The 22,355-nt window shown below is 39.8% G+C and overlaps 3 protein-coding genes across 8 annotated transcripts in view; 2 read left to right on the forward strand and 1 right to left on the reverse strand.

Moving 5' to 3' along the window:
* The window catches only part of LOC129593945 (uncharacterized), a 38,844-nt gene extending 21,647 nt beyond the window's left edge, over positions 1 to 17,197 (forward strand). For 3 of the 4 annotated variants that reach the window (XM_055490465.1, XM_055490462.1, XM_055490463.1), the window contains exons 9-14: positions 89 to 187; positions 355 to 406; positions 491 to 591; positions 755 to 796; positions 987 to 1,196; positions 1,284 to 1,693. In XM_055490465.1, the coding sequence (XP_055346440.1) occupies positions 89 to 187; positions 355 to 406; positions 491 to 591; positions 755 to 796; positions 987 to 1,196; positions 1,284 to 1,472 (693 nt within the window). In that variant the 3' untranslated portion in view covers positions 1,473 to 1,693. Of the gene's footprint in view, positions 1 to 88; positions 188 to 354; positions 407 to 490; positions 592 to 754; positions 797 to 986; positions 1,197 to 1,283; positions 1,694 to 7,135; positions 7,225 to 7,290; positions 7,503 to 7,599; positions 7,705 to 7,837; positions 7,890 to 8,030; positions 8,521 to 16,107; positions 16,529 to 16,610; positions 16,696 to 16,946 lie in introns of those variants that run through there. The other variant, XM_055490464.1, reaches the window with a different exon arrangement.
* Positions 8,434 to 11,118, reverse strand: LOC129593947 (uncharacterized). 3 transcript variants are annotated; one of them, XM_055490468.1, is made up of 6 exons: positions 10,681 to 11,118; positions 10,510 to 10,551; positions 9,679 to 9,870; positions 9,309 to 9,413; positions 8,841 to 8,936; positions 8,434 to 8,682 (listed from the first exon to the last, which is right to left on the reverse strand). In XM_055490468.1, the coding sequence occupies exons 1-6, from the start codon at positions 10,849 to 10,851 to the stop codon at positions 8,614 to 8,616; spliced, it is 675 nt and encodes a 224-aa protein (XP_055346443.1). In that variant the 5' UTR covers positions 10,852 to 11,118; the 3' UTR covers positions 8,434 to 8,613. The 3 variants fall into 3 exon arrangements, 2 of the variants coding, with proteins under 2 accessions (XP_055346443.1, XP_055346444.1); XM_055490469.1 differs by lacking the exon at positions 9,309 to 9,413; XR_008691142.1 differs by lacking the exons at positions 8,434 to 8,682; positions 8,841 to 8,936; positions 9,309 to 9,413; positions 10,510 to 10,551 and having other exon boundaries at positions 9,423 to 10,475.
* A 1,613-nt stretch (positions 17,198 to 18,810) lies between the features above and the next one.
* LOC129593892 (uncharacterized) lies at positions 18,811 to 22,129 on the forward strand. Its single transcript, XM_055490388.1, has 11 exons — positions 18,811 to 19,247; positions 19,365 to 19,406; positions 19,636 to 19,833; positions 19,932 to 20,030; positions 20,250 to 20,316; positions 20,459 to 20,574; positions 20,713 to 20,754; positions 20,886 to 21,062; positions 21,302 to 21,397; positions 21,649 to 21,753; positions 21,890 to 22,129. The coding sequence occupies exons 1-11, from the start codon at positions 19,074 to 19,076 to the stop codon at positions 21,971 to 21,973; spliced, it is 1,200 nt and encodes a 399-aa protein (XP_055346363.1). The 5' UTR covers positions 18,811 to 19,073; the 3' UTR covers positions 21,974 to 22,129.
* The last annotated feature ends 226 nt before the right edge of the window (positions 22,130 to 22,355 follow it).

Consider the following 22,355-nt stretch of genomic DNA (forward strand, 5'->3'; position numbering starts at 1 on the left):
TGTAATTACCTCCAGTACACAGTGTGGGTTAGCTGTGTGTGGTATTGCATAATGCGCATTCGAAGCCTGTTCTTTTGCCGGTTATAAGGAAGAGATTTTCTGCATCAGTGGGGCGATTCTCTTTTGTGCTGCCGGGAGTGCCCTGATACCTGATTCCGTCGGTGATATCTATCATGGAGCTTGTATGGTAAATTGGGTGTGATTTTTCGTTCCGTTTCTTATATGCGTTGTTTGTTTTGAAGTACGACTTCCGTTAATTACTGTTCACAATTAGCAGTTGCCCAAATTTCAATAATACAATTTCACTTTTATTGACACATGGGGAGATATGGTTGCAATACAACTTTGTTGCAGTGGTTCTGCTGGTTAGCCATGATGACGTACGGAGTGGATACGTTCTTCAAATGTGAATTCTGGAGGAAAGATTAGCTTTATGATTTTTGCTACCACTGTTGCTTTCAACGAAATGCGAACCACCGTGTTGTTGCAGCTACGCTACTTTTTTCTCGGATTGAAACACTGAGATTCCCGGACACACTGAATAAATCTGGTCTCACTGTCGCTGCAGTTGAGCCTCCTTTTTATAAACAGGTACAGCACAGTATTAATACTGATCACATCGCTGACAATTGTAATATACTCTGCTGATCCATTTCTTTTGTTCGACTTCTCTCTCATTTTTTACGAACGTATACGGAAGTTGATACGGTTGTTTAGGGCTGTCTGACTTAATTTAATGGGTGTTTTATTCTAGTACTTCAAGACGATTTCCAGAATCATGAAGATCCTTGAACTAGTAAGACTGTAAGAGTACATTAATGGAGATACCGAAACTGTTAATAACCCTAAAACGAATATAATACAGATACACATCTTCGAGCGCATTAGGATTTTTTCATGGAATACGAGAATATTTTTAAGGGTTTGAGAACACACGCTTAGCTGGACTTCTGCAGCAACCATATTTTGATTCACGCATGTTGTAGGTATTTATGCTGATTGCGCTCATTCTGGCAGCGACTAGCTGGAATTCAGACTGGATTCAAAAACACTCGTGCCACAGCTGTACTAGTATACAAACTGCTGCATGGACACAATTCGTCACAATTACGGGATTTATCATTACACTCACCCTGTTATTTCTGGATTTATTCCACTTATTTAGTCCACTTCGCCAAGTTAAGTTGTTGTTCATAGTAAGTAATCCGGTCTCCTATTACGAAGTCCATTATCAACCTGGAACATGTTTGGTAATCCGCATGACCGATAATTTCGACCGTTAGGAGGTGATATACTGCGGTATTGTGTCTATTCTGCTAATCACGGCCGGAGCTGTTATGATTGCTTATACCAAAATTGACGACACTGGTGGAGTCTGCACGGTAAACCGAACTACCTATATTTTTTTCCAAACTATCTGTTCTCGACAAACCATAAAAATTTACTGTCGGCGCATGCGCCGTTTGTCTTAATTGTTTGTTGTTATTAATACTTTCCTGCGTAAGTTTTCATAAAGGCTTGTTTTCATTCAGTCGCATAACTCTACTTTCTTCAGTAGAAAATCGCACGCATTCTGCCAACAGCTTAATATTCAATACAGCAAAAACATGTATTCTAATGCGCGAATGTACAGTATATCGTCTGCAAGAAAATCCGCGAATATGCAGTATATCGTTTGCCAGAAAACCTAATTTTTCTCTTGCAGTTTTTTTGCTGGTCGGCTATGCTTACATATGCAGCCGATGCGATCTTCAAATTCATATCGTGGCGCAATGGACTCGACTGAACAGCGTTATCACATTACATCGTGTAGAAGAAATTGTGACTTACGTAAAATTTTCCATTTGTTTGGCATAACGATTTCCTTAATAAATTTGTGAATATCAACCATTAACTGTACTGCAAGGAAATGTAGCGACGTACGGATCTTTAAAAAATAATTATCAGTCTATACACTGTACAGTGTACACCGTAGTTCTGCCGTATACAATACATCGATATACTGTACTTTACCGACTAATTCAAAAGTGATTTAGGTCTAAAAAGAAACCAAGATCGTAAATATTAAGTGATTGAAATTTGATTAATCGGTGGTTAGTATTCATAAAATATTCCCAGTTTCTGCAAGAAACACCTCAAAGTACGCGTTGCACAGAATTAGAGTTCTGGGAAAGGGATAAAATTTTTTTGAGGAACTTTCCAAAATCTAGATTTCTTAGCAGAAATAAATTGTCACGTTTCGTATTTGTTTGAAAGTGTTGCGAGTAGATTTCTTTAATTGAATGTATTTTTGGCAGTTGAAAATAGTACTGTTAAAGTGTCTGAATGGATTTTATGTCGAAGTTGTTTTATAGAATCCCTTTATAATCGTTTTAGTCCAAGATTTTCTCCGTTTCCGGTGATTCTGTTCCACAAAATTTTTCTGTGTAAGCTAAAACATGGATACCAGTGCATCGCCGCTTTTTATTGCAACATTGCGACGGTTTGTGCCGGCAAAAATAACTCAATGCAGCCCGGCTACGTGCATCCCGAATCTAAAAAATCGGACCTGCCGGGATTGCCAACTAAATTAAGTAGCAACGTCGAAACACAATTTTACTGTGACAAAATGGTACGACCTTTACCTGACCTATGAGTGACACAAGATTTTTATAATCTATAGAATATTATTCCGAATAACGCATATTATATCGGTGAATAACGCATGCAGCTGCTTTATACATACTCGTACATAACGAAATAACGGGGTTGATTATACTGTTACGTAATGGACATTTTTGTGTATGATTAATCTACTTACTCACTTAGACCTTGTCATCTGTTGCACTTTTGCCTATTTATACCGGCTTCTTTACGCTACTCACACACATTACTTTCATTCCTACATTTCTGCTCTGCCTTATTTCTTACTTTGTCGTATAATTAATAAACACACTACTACGCGGATGACCTTTGGCCTGTAATACTTTACTCTGCCTAAGTTTCGTAACAATACAGTACATCAAGACGTTTTGCGGAATCTTGAAACTGATGAACTGGTAAGGACACATACATACGATTACACGGTATGCATTGTACATACTGTAGCGATAGTATTTGTACGAACGATAAGACCGCCTAGTTATGATGAATCATTCCACCGCGGTATGAATTTGTCCACTTTACCGGCTAGTTTCCTTTCTCATGAATTTCTAGAATTCAGTCTTGTGCTCAGCTTGCTACAGCTTGCATCTACTTGATTGTTCCTCTTGCTGAAACCCTTGCTTACAACCTTGCTGTGTTCTTGATTCCCTTGTCATTAAACATGCCTTGAGTTACGTTGTTGCGTTTGACCGCTTGGGATGAACTAGCGTCATCCCAATCGGAGCCACCTGTGTAATTGTGTACATCAGTAAGAGCGTCCTCGGCCAGCATCGTTGCCGGCCGTGCCACCTTTCACACCAACAGCCGTTTAATCGTGGTAAAGGCTGATCGCCACCCCACTAGAACAGTAGCCAGATAGGCCACTGTTACATGGCGCTCCTGTAAAGAACACCTGGACGCCTGCAGCCTGTACCCCCGACTTGCATACCATCGACAGTTCGACACTTCCCACACCAACCAACGGAAGTCCCGGAACGGATCGCCGTTTCGTGAGTGTAACTGTGTCAGTTGATGCAGTGAGATTTGCATTTTTCGGTTTCGGTTTAGTTTTACACCGATTAAAATTTAAACGAACGTCAAATTAATTTACACTCGTATCCTCGTTCCTGTTTTACTGGCATCAGTTTGTTATTAACAAACGGGCATAATTACGTTGTTAGTTTAATCCTGTTACATTACTTGTTAGCACTTTCGTTGACATTACATTAACGTTGTTCACCCGGCACCGCTGTGTCGCCGTGCTTTTGTTCGCGCCAAAATTTCACCTTGTTGCAGTCAACAACTGACTGCTGGGAAAGAAAACATTAACCGTCATGGTCCAACAGCTAAATGGAATCTCACAAGATAACTCTGCAGTCTCAACTTGGTGAACTCACCAAGGCGCAGTTGCAGGACATCAGCAACAGTCTTCACGTCTACATTAACCAGAAAGTCTCTAAGTCAGGTTATGTTGATAAATTATCTTCCTACATGTTAAAGCACAACATTACTTTGCCGAACACTTGTATCATAGTGCCTTCCCTGCCGACTTGTATCATAGTGCCTTCCCTGCCGACATCACACGCAGACAGCGCAACGTCAACGTTTGCTGTCCAGTCTGTGTCCTCTGCTCAACCGGCCCGCAGCCTTACACATGCACCGTCAAGGGAAGACAGTGGACAGAGCGCAGTGCGTGGAACTACAGCATGCACCCACATCAGCCACACAGAACCGGTGCTTCGACACGACAGACTGGAGCAACGTTATAAACAGGAAGAAACATTAATAACCTTTTCAGATGATGAGCCTTCCGATGAGTCACTCACTCAAACTGCTTTGCACAGAGCTCATTTAGCAACCGCACAGGGAGAGCATGCCGCGCACACAGCCGCGCAGCACACCGCATCCGCTCATACCGATACAAACATTACTACTGTACAACTGCCGCTTGATATTAACCGCTTGGTACAAGCGCTCGAGTTACCGTCGCGTTACGGCTATGCTGCAAAAGATTTCAATATTAAAGTTTTTAATGATACTCCTGATTATATTATCACTGCGTTCTTTCAACAATTCGAAAGAGCTGCCGACGCAATTGGATGGAGTTCAGAAGATAGAATTTGTATCTTACCTACATACTTTGGTGATAAAGCACGTCAATATTTTGAGCGCAATTGGCCCACATGTTCGAAATTAAATTATGAAGAGTGGAAATGCAAATTAATTGACCGCTTTTTCCCTAAAGATTATTTAATGAAGAAACGCATTGAATTATCAAAAAAGGTGTTTAAGAAAGGGTCGGATATAAAGACATTTCTGATTGATTTGGAAATTCTGTTTAACGAAATAGATCCTCAAATGTCTGATTCGCATAAACTTGTTGAACTTCACCGCGCATTTTACAGTATGCCAGAATACAGGAAATATCTTATAGTTTCTCGCGCAGTTACCTTCTCTGAAGCTCGTTCTGTACTTGAAAAAGTAGCTGCTGCCGACACCGCAGTAAACATTACTGTACAATCCGATCAGACTGAAATTAAACTCTCCGACACTTGTAACCGTCACAGTGACAACAAGGGTACCGACGCCAAGCGACACCGTACTCGCCAGGAACATTATAATGCTTCAGATGACCATCGGTCATCCAGCCCGAGACGGCATCTTGTACGTGCTGATTCCTATCACAGCCGTAGAAATACTAATGGCAACCGGTCACCCAGTGCGCACCGCCGCCGCTCACGTTCCCCGAATTACCGTGCTCAGCGCCGTCCCTGCTCGCCCGACAGCGATTACAGCGCTGATAATCGCCGTACACATTACCGGGAACACCACAACCACACACTCGAGAGTGATCGTCGTTACACACATTATCGTGACAAGCACCGTAGTCAATCGCCTAAACGTGACTACACAAAATATTGTAATCGGAAAAATTACAATGCGGAAAAGAGAATACATCCTAAATTTATTGATTTCGACAGCTATAGATTAAACAACGGAAAATTATTTTGTCCAAAATGTCTGGATTTTTTCCATTCGTATGGAGAATGCACCAGCTACAGCATCAATGACAAACATATCATACCGCGCCTATGCCCTGATGATATTAAAGCCAAAGTTCAAGCAGAATACGACGATTACATTAACTGCACGTTGGAACGCAAAGGAGCTGCATTCCTGTTCAGTAGACAGTGGAAACGACTGAATACCTACAGGAAAGGAGGGACGTACGGATATGACTATGTACCTCCCGTGTTCTACAGTGTTACGGAGATTAACCTCTACAGTAGTCGCTCAGATAACCCGGCATCTCGCTGCAGAAAAATATTAAATGAACAGAAAGAAGAAATGAAAAAACCTGATCTGTTAAAACCGCGTACACCGTATGTTACGAATGCTGTTACTGGAAAACTAAATGAAAATGTTTTGCAATCGACAGATTCAAGCGCATTAGCCACAACGATTCCTCAGAAGGTGGAATTTTGTGAGACATTACTGAGTGAAATTTTAACGGAATTGATAACACCTACATTACAGTCGACGTCCGAGACTATAGAATTTTCGCAGTCAGCACACACTCCGGTCGTACAAGAAGTGCCGAAAATTATATATTCACCACCGTTGATATTACAAGAAAAATTAAAGGAAATGGTTTCCATAATACAAAGTATTCGCTCGTCCTCATTTTACCAGCGATTAATGAGACAAACGCATATTATTTTCCCAAACGTAACAGCACCGACATCGCACGAAAGCTCCACTACTTCCCCACAGCACCGGATAAACGCGGAAAATTTCCGGATACCGTGAGGGACCCCTTCCCAATCCCGGACATATCCAGCGGAACCTGATTGTAGGATTCTTCCGATCGCCGGATGGATTCTCGTGGTAGTTCAACGTGAGGGACCACCACGCCGTACGTTAAGGATCATCCCGGACCATTGTGCTGTACAGCTTACTAATTCCTAACGCTTAATTTTCCTGTTTTCTTATGTAACTTTTGTTTTGTTGTCTTGATGAGACAGGTATATCTCATCGCTACCGTGAGGGATGTAGCGATAGTATTTGTACGAACGATAAGACCGCCTAGTTATGATGAATCATTCCACCGCGGTATGAATTTGTCCACTTTACCGGCTAGTTTCCTTTCTCATGAATTTCTAGAATTCAGTCTTGTGCTCAGCTTGCTACAGCTTGCATCTACTTGATTGTTCCTCTTGCTGAAACCCTTGCTTACAACCTTGCTGTGTTCTTGATTCCCTTGTCATTAAACATGCCTTGAGTTACGTTGTTGCGTTTGACCGCTTGGGATGAACTAGCGTCATCCCAATCGGAGCCACCTGTGTAATTGTGTACATCAGTAAGAGCGTCCTCGGCCAGCATCGTTGCCGGCCGTGCCACCTTTCACACCAACAGCCGTTTAATCGTGGTAAAGGCTGATCGCCACCCCACTAGAACAGTAGCCAGATAGGCCACTGTTACAATACCGTTTAATTAAGTGTTTATTTTGTAGAAATCCTGAGTGAGACTGGTGACAGAAACATATTTTTTCATGCTGTACGAATATTTGCAAGCAATAAGGGCTCACAGCTACCTATACCGGTACAGTACTAAAAGTTGAGAACTTTTAACGTGCTCTCAACATGAATAGCCATGTGCCATTTGTAGGGCCTTTTGCTGGTTGCGTTTGCTTTGGCGACGAAAGTGTGGACCACTGAAAAAGGGGGATACTGGTGGCCTTGCGGGCAGAGTTACTGCAAAAATACCATTTATTGGGCGTTTTCCGTCACCCTTATTGGATACATCATTACGTTCATATTACTCTTTCTACATTTGTCCCATTTAATTAGCCACTGCAACAAATTAAATGGCTATTTATGGTGAGCAATCGCGATTTTATTCTTGTAACACCCAATAATGATTCGAGGTTCTACGTATCTGCATTGTATAACTAGCATCGACCTTTTTTCCGGTTAGGAAATTACAAAGTATTTCTGCTACACTGTGGCGATTCTGCTTTGTTTTGCCGGCGCTATCTTGGTTCCTTACGCCAACGGTGATACCGTTCGGGGAGCTTGTACGGTATATTAATGACACTCGACCATATTAATTTTTTGTCCGCGTGTACTATGTGCTTTTTAATTTTGTAAAACGAATTTCGGTGTAGTGTAGTTTTAATAGTTTCAGATGAAGTTTCAATAATATTTTCTTGCAGGGTTTCTGCTGGTTAGCTATGATGACGTTTGGAGTGGATGCGATTTATAAATGTAATTTCTGGCGAAATATTCAAGTTGCTTTCTATCAGGAGAATCAGAAAATTTTTTTGCATTTAATCTAAACTGCAACTGATGTTTGCATTTTTTCTGACAATGGCAGCCCCGGACCGTTTACAAATTCTCTTGTTGCAGCCGCGCTATTTTTTTCTGCGATTGGAAAACTGATTTGCCCCGAAATGCTGCTTAAATCTCCAAGAGCTGCTGAAGTTAAACCTTACGTTGACAGACAAGTACGATAATATACTACATCGCTACGGTAAGCTTTTTTACCGTTCCGGTGTCCTTCGTTCTCCCTATACTCCTATAATACTTTGTATATTTACAGATGTAGCGTATGTAAGTACTCGTACAAAGGTTGTACGAGTATCTCGTGAAATGGATAATGGCCTATGGCTAATGTGCCGTAGCAACGGCATTGTTGTTGTCCGTTATTGTTGCCATGTTTAGTGTTTAGTTGGTTGTTTGCTGCTGTCCCGAGCGGACATAATAAAAGATTATGCCGTTCGTTTCATACATGACAACAGAAGTTGGTGCGTTATATCTTTTTGTGCGACTTAATTCAATGACAGTATACTTTTAATATTTCAAGACGTTTTCCGGAATGATGAACAATATTGAACTGGTAAGAACATTGCACACGGGCCGTAAAATTAAATACTGTAACATATGTTCAAAACAAAAATCTGGAAACATAGGCATCAAGCATCTCCAGTTGCTAGCTATCAATCGGTTCGCCTTTCGATGAGACAGTACGGTCATTTTCCACTTTGGTCTCTTCTAAGTCCTGCAAAACAGTGTTGCATCTGTTAAAAAATCCCGGTTACTACGCCCAATTTAACTACGCCTATTTTAAGATGACAAAATGCACTGCGTATGAATGTATGCTGCACATGAATGTGTTGGAAAATGATTATTTTTCTGTTGGATTTTTAACCACAATACCTTGGACTGATCGCTGGATTCTCTGAATATTTGTATATCTTTAAGGAAGAGGAAGGCGTTTATTCCATACGCAATCGCTGCAGTCCAGCAAAATAGCTGTATTAACAGAAAAAACGTATTGCACGAGTACGTACGACCTTGTATGCACATTATATGAACCAAACAAAAAAAATTTTATGTTGACGTTTCTGTTTTGTTATAAATCTAGGCACAGGTACCTATCGTTTTTTTAAAACACCGTAGTTTATGCCAATGCCCAGCGCCCTGAGGTGTACTCTGTTATTTAATAAACTTTGACGGCAAATTTTCTATGTGGCTTTTAATGATTACGCTAATGCTGCACTGGAAAGGTCAAAGAAAAGTTTAATCTTTTGGTTGGCTGTGTCGATAATTGAATAAGCCGTTCACAAATTAGAAGTCAAAATTTTACAATGCTATTTAATTTTTTAGCAGAATAAGAAAACTGACCACACATAACAATTTGTTGACAAACGTATGCGCATCGGAGTCAGGGATCATAACAGCTCCAGCGAACAGCATGCAGTGTACTTCCACTAGGGAGTACACTAACTCCTGTAATAAATAATTTAGCAATCAAATTTTATTACAACGATCAACATTGCGAGAAAAGCTAATAATCGCAACGCAGAATTGCAGCTGTATAGTTAATAAATTTGTGTACATAGAGTCGGAATCTTGCAAAACTTCGTCAAAATCAAAATCAATAAAATACCAATAATTACTTAAATTAAATACTAGTATCAAATGACAACAGTACAACGAAAACTTTTATATTTAAGCATCGCGCGACGGCGTCACTGCGTCGAAGTAGCCTTACGATGGTATTCCAAGGAACTGCAGGAAATGCATCCACGAGATGAAACAGTTGCATAATCAGAAGTGCCAAAGTTGCAACGAATGCAATGGCAGTGGTTGACACTGCTGTTATATATCCACAAATATCACTCGTATACCAGAAGCCATGGGGGGACATGCAGACTGACGCAAGAAATGCGATGAACGTGCACTCCTGCATCCATAAAACAAGCAATGCATGTAACATACTTCTACCAAGGTGCACAGGGTTGACCTGGTGCTGAGTAAAACTGGCAAAAAGTTTAGTAATTTTTTTTGCCGTCACAACTCGTTAACATTTTTTCGAAAGATAAAAGAAATACAATGGTAAAACGGCCATCAAGTTGTAAACATGTGACAGTGATTTTAACGGACGATCCATAAAGGCTACAAAATTTTAACAGACAGAAAGCCTTTGTGAAATTCCAAAAAACATCTGAGTCGAGTAAACTAGTAGAAGTTTGGCTTGAATCGGACATGAATACATAAAGGTCAGGGAGGCACTGAACTAACTACATATAGTCTATCTGCGCCCTGCAGTCGCAGTTACTTGGACTGCCATAAGGCCCGCTCATATTCATAGTTCGACTTATGCATAAATCATAATTTTACATCAAATCGATAGCAAGCATGAAAAACTATAATAAGATGTGCAATCCGTGTTATAATATTCCAAGCGGTTGAGGCTGTAGGCCGTGCCACACGTCTGACGCCTTGGACGAAAACATGTAGAAAACTTCTATAAAGCCAGCTTCAGCTTCACTCAGCACCAGGTGTACCCTATAAAGTATGGAATATACATGCAGTACCGTACCATTTCAACAGTTTTCAGTAGTCCGGATAACGTCTTGAAGTACTAAAGATGAGCACACATAAAAAACTGACTGGGATAGTGCATTAAAGATATTATAACAATTCTTTGCTTTAAAATGATGTACATAAGGAAAAACAACTTGGAAATGAAATTTCTTTAAATCAGGCAAACCTGTGTTTCGAAATAAGTTTTAGCGTGGACGATGGATTTGACAGGCGTTTCTGGCAGATCCGATTTTCCAGATTCAGAATACAAGTATCGCGACTGCAGCAAAGTATTTTTTTTGCCGGAAGAAACGATCACGATGTTATATCGATAAAGCGGCAATTCTTTGGTCTCCATGTTTTACAAAAATCCAGAAACTTTACTAGATACCGAAAACGATGCAGATGAAAACTGCAGAGCAAAATAGCTACTCAAAATTAGTCCTCCAAATCCGTCTCAAAACAGAATCCGCTTTTATCACTCAGTCGTTTGTTTTGCTAGAGGACGCTTGTTTATTAATCGATCCGTACAGTCCAAAATAAAAACAAGTAATTTGTTCGATATGCTGCTGCAACATTACTGAACGCTTTCTGCGGTAAACAATATGCCATGGCCAGGCTGGCCAGCTACTATACGTTGTCAATAGATTCATATATCCTTACGTCCTTATTTTTTGGAAATTATCTCCTAAATCAAGATTGATTGTTTCAATAAGATGATGATTTTATAAAATAGAGCATCGCACAAACATTCCTACCTTTATATTTAAAAAAATCTTAAGTTTTGGAGAAGGTCTAAAAAAATTTTTAAAAGCTGTAGTACTTAAAGGTTGTTAGTACTTAAAGGTTGTTGGTTTTGGAAAATATCTCCTAATTCGAGATTCCGTTTGTGAAGCTTTTGATAGTTTTAAAAAATCCAGCATCTCCCACAGCTTCCTGCTGCTTGGAAAAAAATTTTTGGTTTCCGGAAGGTTTTCAAAACCCTTTTAAACTTTCAGTACTTAGCGTTTAAAGTTCATAGAAATTTCCAGTAAATTCTGGAAACGTCTCGAATGAGCAAATACAGGTTTTGCAACTTAGCAACCTAAACAACAGTTATTTAAAATTGTCAAATACATCAAACTTTTAATTATACATTTTTAAATTCTAGAAACCTTTAAGATGTTTCTAAATGCGTTTGAATACCTCAAAATAACTGTAAATTTATCCAAAGTCAGCTCCAAAGCATTTACATTTCCAGAATTTTTAAATATTTCTAAATATTTCGACTCGGCCCCGCGAAGCGGGGCCGTTACCTCTAATTTTCTGAGCCTCCAGAGTTTCTAAATTTTAAAAATATCTAGAAATCTGAGTATCTCAATATCGCACCGTTTAAATGGTCTAATTTATGTGTAATTTCTAAATATCTAAAAGCCGTCTCGCGGCCCGTTTACCGTACTCACTCACGTAGCGGCTCTGTAATTCTGGTGGTAGCTTGGGCATTCACTAACCTACTGTTGCTCTGTAATACTGGCGATAGCTTGGGTACTCACTAAGCTCGAAATCTAATATACTATATGTATTTATTTTATTTTAATAATTACTGAAGAGCTTGACTGAATGGCTGAAAATCTTACAATCTTACATGCAGCGTGCGAGGTCACCTTGGGCAACCGTTAATTGTTTCCCAAAATTTTCCATTAATTGTGCGCTGAAATATCGGCTGAACGGTTTTTTATGGGCATCGTTTAAATGATCCCACTCCATCCATTTTATCACCGTTTAAATATTATCTGTCTTACCAAAAACTACAGGTTTTCAGTTCCTTAGAATCGGCAATATAAAGTTACATTGAAAACGGGAAAAAGAATCGTGAAAAAGGCAAACAAAAAGAAAAATTACGGAGGCTTTCAGTTTTTATAAAACTGGTCGAATTTAACCGGAAAGCTTGAAAACTGTCCGCATTTCCACATGTTTAAAATATTTTCGTAGCTGGCCTCGCTGGGGTTTTATATTTGAAATATTTCTCAAAATCTTCTTTATTGCTGTACGAAGTGTATTTGTATTTCATTCATTTTTCCATACCTCGAACATAACTGGTCGCGCGCTAGCGCGACCGATACTTGTATAAGTAAAACACTACCCTACGTATTGTACACTATACAGTAACGTTAGTAAGATCATGCACCGATCATGCAATTGCAGGCACTGCAAGATCATGCATCGATCAGGCATTTTGTCGTCACTGTAGACTGTACGTACTATATACGCAGCAAAATTTCGAGTACGGTATAATAAACATGACTTCTGGCCTAATTATTATTAGTTTTATTTGGAACATTACGAAGTGGCACACAAGCGTACAGAATGCGTGTTAATTTTCGCCCTTTTTTAAAGTACTGCTAGTGTTGTACTCGTACTAAACGCGTTCCGACAGCACGTTGAGCTAACCATAAAATCCGTAGAGTACCATATAGAGTACTTACCTACAATTAAAAATCCGTAGAGTGCAATGTACTGCATAACTGATGCAGAGTACCAAGTATACTTACTGCCTGGGACTCTACGGATTTTAGGTATGTACTCTATAATTATGGCACTCTATGGATTTTAGCTCCACGTGCTGTTGGAATGCGTTTAGTACGAGTACCACACTAGCAATACATTAAAAAAGTGCTAAAATTAATACACATTCTGTACGCTTGTGCCACTTCGTAAATCGTAATGTTCCAAATAAAATTAAAGCCGATGACCTTTGCGATTTCCTTGTTATGTACTCTTATCACAAGTATAACATTTTGATCTAAAACATTCAAAGGAATCTACTCGTAACATTTTCAGAAGCTTACTACAGATAGTATAAACATGAAATCATGGTTGCTTATGAAGAACTTGGCTTCCAGGATGCAAAAGCAAAAGCTTCACGCTTGCCAGCTTCACGCTTGTTCAGGATCATATCATACGCCATTGTCCATGCATACAGGAAAATAATTTGCTGCATTAAAATCAGGAACATGTATATTGACGATCGAACAACTCTTCCTTTGACAAATCAATATTTTCCGCCTTGCCTTTCCTCGACCTGCAAAGCCACTTCTGTATTGCTGCAATAAACATGCAAAATAATTATAGAGCCGCAATACGTTTATGTCTCATTTTTAGGCTAACATGCAAAACTAAAACGAACTGTTTTGCTAAACAGCTGGAAAATGTTACGATAACCCAAGAACTTACTATAGCTACTGTAGATTCTCACATTAGTAAGCACTTGGAATCTTGGATAACCATAAACACCTGTCGCAGCACCATGGCCTTGTCGTACATCGCAGCCACATCCACTCGAGCCGGAGGTGCTGCAGCGCTGGCCGAGCGGAGCAAGACCGAGAAATACCGCAACATTACTCAAGATTACTGGTTCTCGCCGCTGGGCTTCGAGACTTACGGAGCTTTTGGACCAGAAGCCACCCGGCTGCTTAACGTGCTAGGAAAGATGATCCATGGCAGCAATTAGGCGAACCGCGAGCACTGGAGTTTTTGCGTCAACGGATCAGCATAGAAATTTAGCGAGTAAATGCAGCATCTACATATAATGGAAACAGCGCCACCAGCGGCGACTTTAGACAAATTATTTTCTGTAATCCGCCCGCCTGTGTTCGTACTTCGTAGATGTTGCTGTGTAACTCGCTTGTTTTCAGTTTCTCATGATTTCTGTAGAATGTGGGAAAAATTTTGTTGCGCATAACGCGCATAAATTGTATTCACCCATAAACACCTTGTACACTATATGTATACAGCAGTAAGCTTGTCTAGGTTGTCTGTTGCGTCAAGATTTGAATTTGAACAACGCATCCGCTCCGTACGCCAGCGTAGCCGACGACCAAAAAAATGCAGGAAAATAAATGTATTATAGGTTAACCGTATTTACACAAATCCAGTAACAGTGACAATTTCGCCCAATAAGAACCTATGCAGTAAACTTCCAGCAGTTAGACAACCAGAAATTTTTGCTTTCATTGGTCCGAGGAATCATCGCCATAATGAATGAAGTCAGCTTAAGACCCTACAAGCTGCTGACGTGTACTGGCGTCACTTAGTACACATCGGTACTACTTTACTACTTCTACCCCTACTACTAAGGCCTAGGCTTTACTACAACTTCTACGCGAGTCCTGACCGCGACTCCGAGTATCGACTTCTCAGAAATCTCCAGCAGAGAACGTTGACCGCGACTTGCCATTTCGACGTGACCGCGCTTCGATGACGTAGCTCAACCTATTGTTCTAGTGTATTAGTTGACCTCTTGTTCTTATTAGTCCACGTGTAGTGATGCAGCGGTGTGATTAGTCCACGTGTCCTCAGATGTCTCTTATTGGCTAGCATTTATATCCCTATTGTTCTCAGACCCATACCTGCGCGTACGAAGAGCCAGCACTTGCGGTGCCCAGGGCTATATAAGGCGCTCGTCGCCCACACAAATGTCAAGAGTTGTAATCCCAACAAAAGTAGTCTTGTTACTCGATCTGATTAACTTCAGGCTTTTGCTCTGGTCTTCTCTTTCCAAGTGAGGCTGTTCAAACTGACCTCTGGGTGACCTTTCACCTATTGTCAAGGGTCATTCCTCTACTTCGTCGACGTGCATTATCATCTTCGGATAGTCTCGTGACGTAACAGGTTACCCACTTGATCCCACTTGATTCGCCTTGACCTTTCGGTCCCTTCGATCTTCATGCCCTGTAGCCCCAGGTTGATGGATCTCTCATACGCTTCAGCTACCATCTAGCGTCGGACAGGTAACGTATAACTTCACGCATCCCTTGTGTTTTCCTTTCGTGTCTTCTCTTTCAGCAGGCTTTCGGGTTCCGGATCCTCTTCTTCATCCTTGCATATCATCTCATACTTGTACATCAACATCCTTAACCTTTCGCTCCATGAAATACATAAGAAGTTGAGATTAAGAGCAGCTCTATTCTCCGACTGGTCGTGGTCTGGGAAGTGCATATCAACATCGCACGCAACCGCTTTTATTTATTTGCACGACACTGCATATGTACGAAAACCGCAAATCGAATACGGATGCTGCAGACCTTCCGTATCCGCCGAATCGGCTGCTTGTACATAGCGGTTGCCAGTTGTGATTCTACTAGATCGACATAAAAACGTAAAACATTTTCATCGAGAAATGTCGAATGTGTTGGAATTTCTTGTCTTTGTTACAAGTTCAGAAGTTTCCGAAGTTCAGAAGTTACAAGTTCAGAAGCTCATCAGCGCTATGACTTATACTGTACGTATCTATATATGCCAGTTTGGTTCAATCTGCAAGTTGATAATTAAGTTCCTATGTCTACGCGACATATACTATTATAGCAGTTTATTTCTAGTACCTTAAGACGTGTTCCGGGATCCTGAACATCGTTGGTCTGGTAAGGCTATAGTATGTGGATGTAAACGACGCAGTGCAACGTTAGGTAATTACGGTCTTCGGCCGAATGAGGCTTGGTACTGCAGTTTTGCAGTTGACCGGGGACAATCATAACTTTGTATACCGCATTAGATTTTCTAATATGAACTCCTGGATTGCAGACGTAGCATATGTAGATGCACCCGGAATATTATAGCCAAATTTTGGCTTTTGCAGGTCCTTATATTGGTTGCTTTCCTTTTGGTGGCGCTTGCAGTAACTTCAAGCTGGGAATGCTACATCTGCCATTACTGCATAAGATCTGCAGAATGGACAAAATTTGTCACAATTACGGGATTTATCATTACGTTTATATTGTTGTTCCTGCATTTATCCCGCGTAATAGATCCACTATGCCAGGTTAACTGGTTGTTTGCAGTGAGTGATTTCATTATCTACAGCATACGACATCAGCCTGAATTACGTACGGAAATTGTGTTGCAAACACAGTTTGGTACGTAAATTGTGTTGCAAACACATCAACCTTTTCGCCGATTAGGAGGGGCTTTACAGCTGTATTGTGTCTATTCTCCTTATCACTGCCGGAGCTGTCATGATCCCTTACGCCGATATGGATGGCGTTCGTGGAGCTTGCACGGTATAGCAAATTACCATTTCGAAAATTGCACGTTTTTTATCTACGAATACAGTTTGTACGAAACGAAATGCTTCTGTTTCAGTTTTTCTGCTGGTCAGCGACGCTCGCGTACGGAGCGGATGCAGTCTTCAAGTTAAAATCCTGGCGTATTAAGCAAACTGAACAAGGTTCTCACACTATATTAGTGACCTGTGACTGGTCTTCGTGATTTTTGCAGCATTTCCAGTTTAGCGAAATAACTCTTTTTGCAAAAGGTTAATGAACCGAAAAGACCTGTTACTGTAGCGTACTGCTCTGCATTTTGGTAGTCAATCGGTTTATAGCACAAGCTCTCAAAACATGAGTTCAGTTAACGCGATATTTCGATAATCTTAATGCACAATAAGTTTATCGTCAAATGCAAAAGTGGATTTTGCAGGTCGACACGTTGGCAAATACTAGCAATTCGAAGGATGAACAGCTCCAGGTCCATACTTTTGTTCCCGATGCTAGTGCAGTCAAGTATTTTTGCGTATAAACAGCGCTCGAGATAGATATAATAATTCTGGAAAAGGACAGATGCTTCTTTGAAAAGCGTTTTGGAAGTCAAAACCTAGGAAAGCAAAAAATTTTCATGGTTTTCACGCGTTTGAATGTGTTTACGACTGTTCAAGTATAAATACCCTTATGTCAAAGTCACTTTATATTCTTGTTTTTGATATGGCTGCATGACAAAAGAAGAATGATAAAGGTATCCGTTTTGCGCCTCTCCTAAAACATCGGTAACTATGTGCTTCGTGCTTACAAAAGTGTTTTTTGGTTCTTGCACCATCGTGTGATCCCAAACTGAGTACAGTGGTCACTTCATAACTTTGCGCGGAGAACGTGGCATCCTGCCATCTGACTGTTTCTAACAGTTAAAAACCTGCTGATCGATAGTTTGCGGATACAATCTTGGAAAATATTGAAAATTTTTTGGAAAACGTCCTGCAAAGCGCAAATTAAATTCTTTAAAAGCAACCAATTTTCTGTTTGAATACTTTTGGAAATATGACAAGAATATTTCGTTGGAGATTTCAGTCCAAATAATTCTAGTTGAAGCCGTTATACTTGCTTAATATAATGGGACTACATAACAACGGAATGACAAAGGTCATCGGTTTTGCGTTCCTTAAACCGCAGATAATTATGCGCGCTATGTTCAGGCACAAGTGCAATTGTCATGACCTTTGAAGGTACTCTGCACCCGGTACTGTGATCCGAAACTAAACGCGTCTATAGATGTGCATAGAGGCGGTCATCTGTGTCGCACAAGAACCTAGCTTTTTAGTAGTCTGTACGTAGCTGTACGTCTGTATGTGTCTGTATGTAACTTTTTAGTTCGAACCAAAAATAAAAATTAAGAGTTGAGAATTCAAACAGATTTGCACGAAAACAATAAAATCTGGTAACAAAACGTTTGACCAGAAATTTTTTCACACAAGGAAGGGAAAGAGAAAAAAAGCAATAATAACTACATATAACAAACAATACAGCTCTTTTGCTATCTAATAAAACATATAGATATGCGAGAATGCAAAAGAGATGCCATGCGAGACGCTAGTTTCAACGACAGAATGTCGGTAGAACGACATATAGGAGATACTGTGTTATTGTGCCAAATCGGTATACCGTATACCGGGTACATATTATTATGACCAGGACCGACTATATAAACTTGGTCGTGGTAGTGCACCCCATAATCTCGATATTAATGGTAGTACACCATAATCTCGATATTAAACCCCAAGTAAGCTGCAATAATAAGCCAAAAATAAACTAGAGGTAAACTCGCTTAATAATGCTTTCGGACAGTGTCAAGGTCGTTTTCAAACTTTACGTATTTTTTGTTCCAGATCATTATTTGTATGTATGTATACGTTTTAAAAAACGAGCTCATTAAACATTCGGCATGTAAGACTTGAGCTTTTTCGAAGATTCGCTACGTTTATTGTATCCTTGTGGTTAGATCGAAAGGCATCAATCATATCTACATGTATTATCTAAACTGCTGAATTTACAATTTATAATTTTACTCTATATGTACTTAGCAAGATACATACAGTATCCTGGGCGCTTATTCGGCACTTTGAAATGTTCCCAATCATGATCGCTATATCGTAATTTTGTTGCATACGATTTTCATGTTGTGTAGAACAAACTGCCTGATCGGTGCATGATCGTGTCGTGATAAACAACTTACTCGTACCATGTGCCTTCACTGGCACTTTGACTGTCAGCGTAGCTTTTTAGTTTTACAACGTAGACGTTTCTACCCCAAGCGTTCAGTAGTGTTGCAACAGCAGCACGGTCGCAGATTAAACACATTCTCTTCATTTTGGATTAACCTGATAATCATTTAGTGAAACAGTTATTCTTTACCAAAACAAGCAACTGTGATAAAACCAGAGCTTATGTTTTTTGAAACAGATTCGGTATAAATTTCAGTAATTGTTTCGCTCTACAGTTTGCATCGTATCCGCTCATTTCTATATCCAGCTGCAAGTTTCTGAGAGTTAAGTAAAACATGGAGAGAAAGGCATTGCCGCTTTATCATCAAAACATCGCCATTGCTTGTTCCGGCAAAGATACGCTGATGCAGTCGCGATTATTACATTCTGGATGTGGAAAATCGGACGTGCCGGAAACGCCTGTCAAATCCAGCAGCATCGTCCACGCTAAAACTTATTTTGACACACATGTACGTCGTTGGTCTGCTTTAAGGGCGTTTTCGTATGCATATTATTTTAACCTTAAGATTTGTTATCCTATTTCAATGCACTATCCAAGGCAGTTTATTATGCGTGCTCCTGTTTAGTACCTCTGGACGTTTTCCGGACTGCTGAAAATTATTGAAATGGTACGGTAATTGTACTGTGTATGTACATGTACAATACATAATCTAAAACAATAAAAATACGTAGTATTATCTAACCATGTTCCGCTGTCTAAACAATAATGCTTTACTGCACCAAAGCTGTTAGCTTTACCTACAAAATTTAATCCAGTTCACAGTACTCCTGTGGTATTTTTAAATTAAAAAAGAGTGGCAGCATAATAGACTATATTCTAGCAGTGACAATTTTCAGATGTGTATGCTGATTGCATTCATTCTGGCAGCGACTGCCTGGAGCACAGATTGGAGATACGGATTGAACTACTGCATAAAATCGGCTGAATATGTGAAATTTGCCACAATTACGGGATTCATTATAACACTTATACTGCTAATTTTGTATTTAATCCACATGATCGATCCATTATACCAAACTAACTGGCTACTTGCGGTGAGTAATTCTATTGTATTTTACATGTCGTATGCTATGATGAACATCGTACTTGCCGGTTAAGTTCGGTAATTAGCTTGGGTTACCTTCCCGGTTAGGAAGGGATATACTGCGGTATTGTGGATGTTTTGGTGACCATTGCTGGAGCGGTTATGATTCCTTACGCTGAGATCGATGGTGCTCGTGGAGCTTGCGCGGTACAGTTATATTTAATTAATGTTGTTTTTATTATCGCCATTTTTCGCAATGTAATTTTTTCCGAATCACTTGTTTTACATCAGTTGTCGTGCAAAAGGTTTTCTGTATTGTACAGAAAATTCTTCCTTTCGTTGTTATAACTTGTAATTCCTTAATCATATTGAGCAACGACATAAATTTTGTTCTGCTATAATTGTAAAAAACAAATTTTCTTGTAGTTTTTCTGCTTGTCTGCTTCGCTGTTATACGGAGCGGAATTTCTCTTTAAATCCAGATCCTGGCGAGGTAGGCACGATGTACAAAGTTAAGAATGTTTGATCCCGAGATTTATGGCAATATCATCAAATTGTGAATCTGCAACTATGTACAATTGATCGCTTATATAATATGATTCCAGTAATGACGTCCGCTATGTTTTATTACAAAGATGCCAGCAATCAGCCATGCTATTGCGACCCTGCTGGATTCTTAATAATGGATAAACCGGAAAGGCCGTTTAAATTTACCAAATTCTTTCGAGCCATACTTTACTTTGACGTGGAGGTACGATACACGATATATAGATATCCATATCTGATGCATGTATCGTTCCATATTTTCCCGGTAAAGGGACGCTAATGGAGCCCAACCTCTACAATATTATGAAATTAAGATCTAGACGTGGGTGCACTACTTTTGCAGTACCTTAAGACGCCTCCCGGGATTCGGAAAATTGTGGAACTGGTATGAACACATTTTCGATTATGCAAAGTAAAGCTCATTAATTTTATTTATATTAAGTTTGCTTATCAGATTTTTGGTATATTGTAGTGTATGCTTTTGACAAGAAAATGCAAGTTTTTTTATGGATTCAGGTGTGCACGTTCATCGCGTTTGTTGCGTCCCTCTGCACCTACTATTTGGGGGATATTTATGCAACATTGTGGACGAATATTACCACTCCCATTGCATTCGTTGCGACCCTGGCATTTCTTATTGTACATCTTTCTCATCTCGTCGATACATTTCATGCGATTCCTTGGAACACCATCGTAAGCCTGCGTTCCCTGCGCTGTGACGATGTCGCCATCGCACGATATGCAGAATCGCAGATATAATTATTTTAATATAATTTATCTATATACTTGTACATATACGTACGTACAACACGTACTCTGTACATACCTGAACGAACGTTATCGTTGACCTGTACATGTGTTGGGTTTAAGTACTTACACATTTCGTATTCTGATTCTGATTTGGGTATTAAATCGTGTTTTAAATTTTCTAGGAAGTGGTGTACTCCCTAGTAGCACTGCACTGCATGCTGTTCGCTGGAGCTATTATGATGCCTTATGCCGATGCGTTGGCCGGAACGATATGCGTGGTCAGTATCATTCTGGTGTATTGAAATCTTTATAAAATTATTAAAAGCCACCCTAAAATATTTGCCGGCATAGTACAGTAACTGCAATGTACACTGATTTGACGCTGGTACTTGCACCAACTACGGAATTTTCATTTAATCAGGGAACAGATTTATGAAACGTCTATGTGAAATTTTTATTTTGGGTTCATTTATTAAATGCAATGTCATAAGGGCCGATCATGGCATTGTACGAGTGGTTTTTTTTACAGCTATTCTGCTGGTCAGCAGCGATTGTGTATGGAGTAGACGCTTTCTTTTACCTTCAAGACATGCAAATATTCACAGAATCCAGCAGTTGCAGCAATCAGTACAAGGTAACGCAGTTAAAAAATCCACCAAAAAATAATAATTTTCCAACATATTCGTGCAGCTGTACTCGTAATGCATCTTTTCATCATAAAATGGGCGTAGTAACCGGAATTTGCTAAAAAATGCAAAATGCTTTTGCAGGACTTGGAAGAGACCAAAGCGGAAGATACTCATGATATTATCTCATCAAAAGACGAAGCGACTGATTTTGTAGTTAACAACTAAAAATGCTTGATGCCCATGTGCCCATAATTTGTTTCCTTACATTACAGTATTTATTTGTATTTATAAAAGATGGCGCTGTGCGTTTTAAACCATAGAGACACAACAACATGGAAAAAAGTTTTAAAGAATTTACTATAAAAGCATACTTAGTGGAAATTGTGGGGAGCGTTTCTTAACTTTTTATCTATTCCAGCGAATAAACCAAATTCCCAAACAGAAAACGATGAGTTCTCAACATTCAGTATGTGTACAAACACTCCATGACCTGGGTGTGTTGGTGTTGGATACAAACTGTACAGTGTACAATAATATGTGTTACCAACTGGTGAGCGCTTTCATCCCGTTTTAACACAAACCGGACATCCGAATAATTAATAAAACC

The sequence above is a fragment of the Paramacrobiotus metropolitanus genome, unplaced genomic scaffold, assembly GCF_019649055.1.
Source record: "Paramacrobiotus metropolitanus isolate TYO unplaced genomic scaffold, Prichtersi_v1.0 Parri_scaffold0000064, whole genome shotgun sequence".
NCBI classification, from domain to species: Eukaryota; Metazoa; Tardigrada; class Eutardigrada; order Parachela; family Macrobiotidae; genus Paramacrobiotus; species Paramacrobiotus metropolitanus.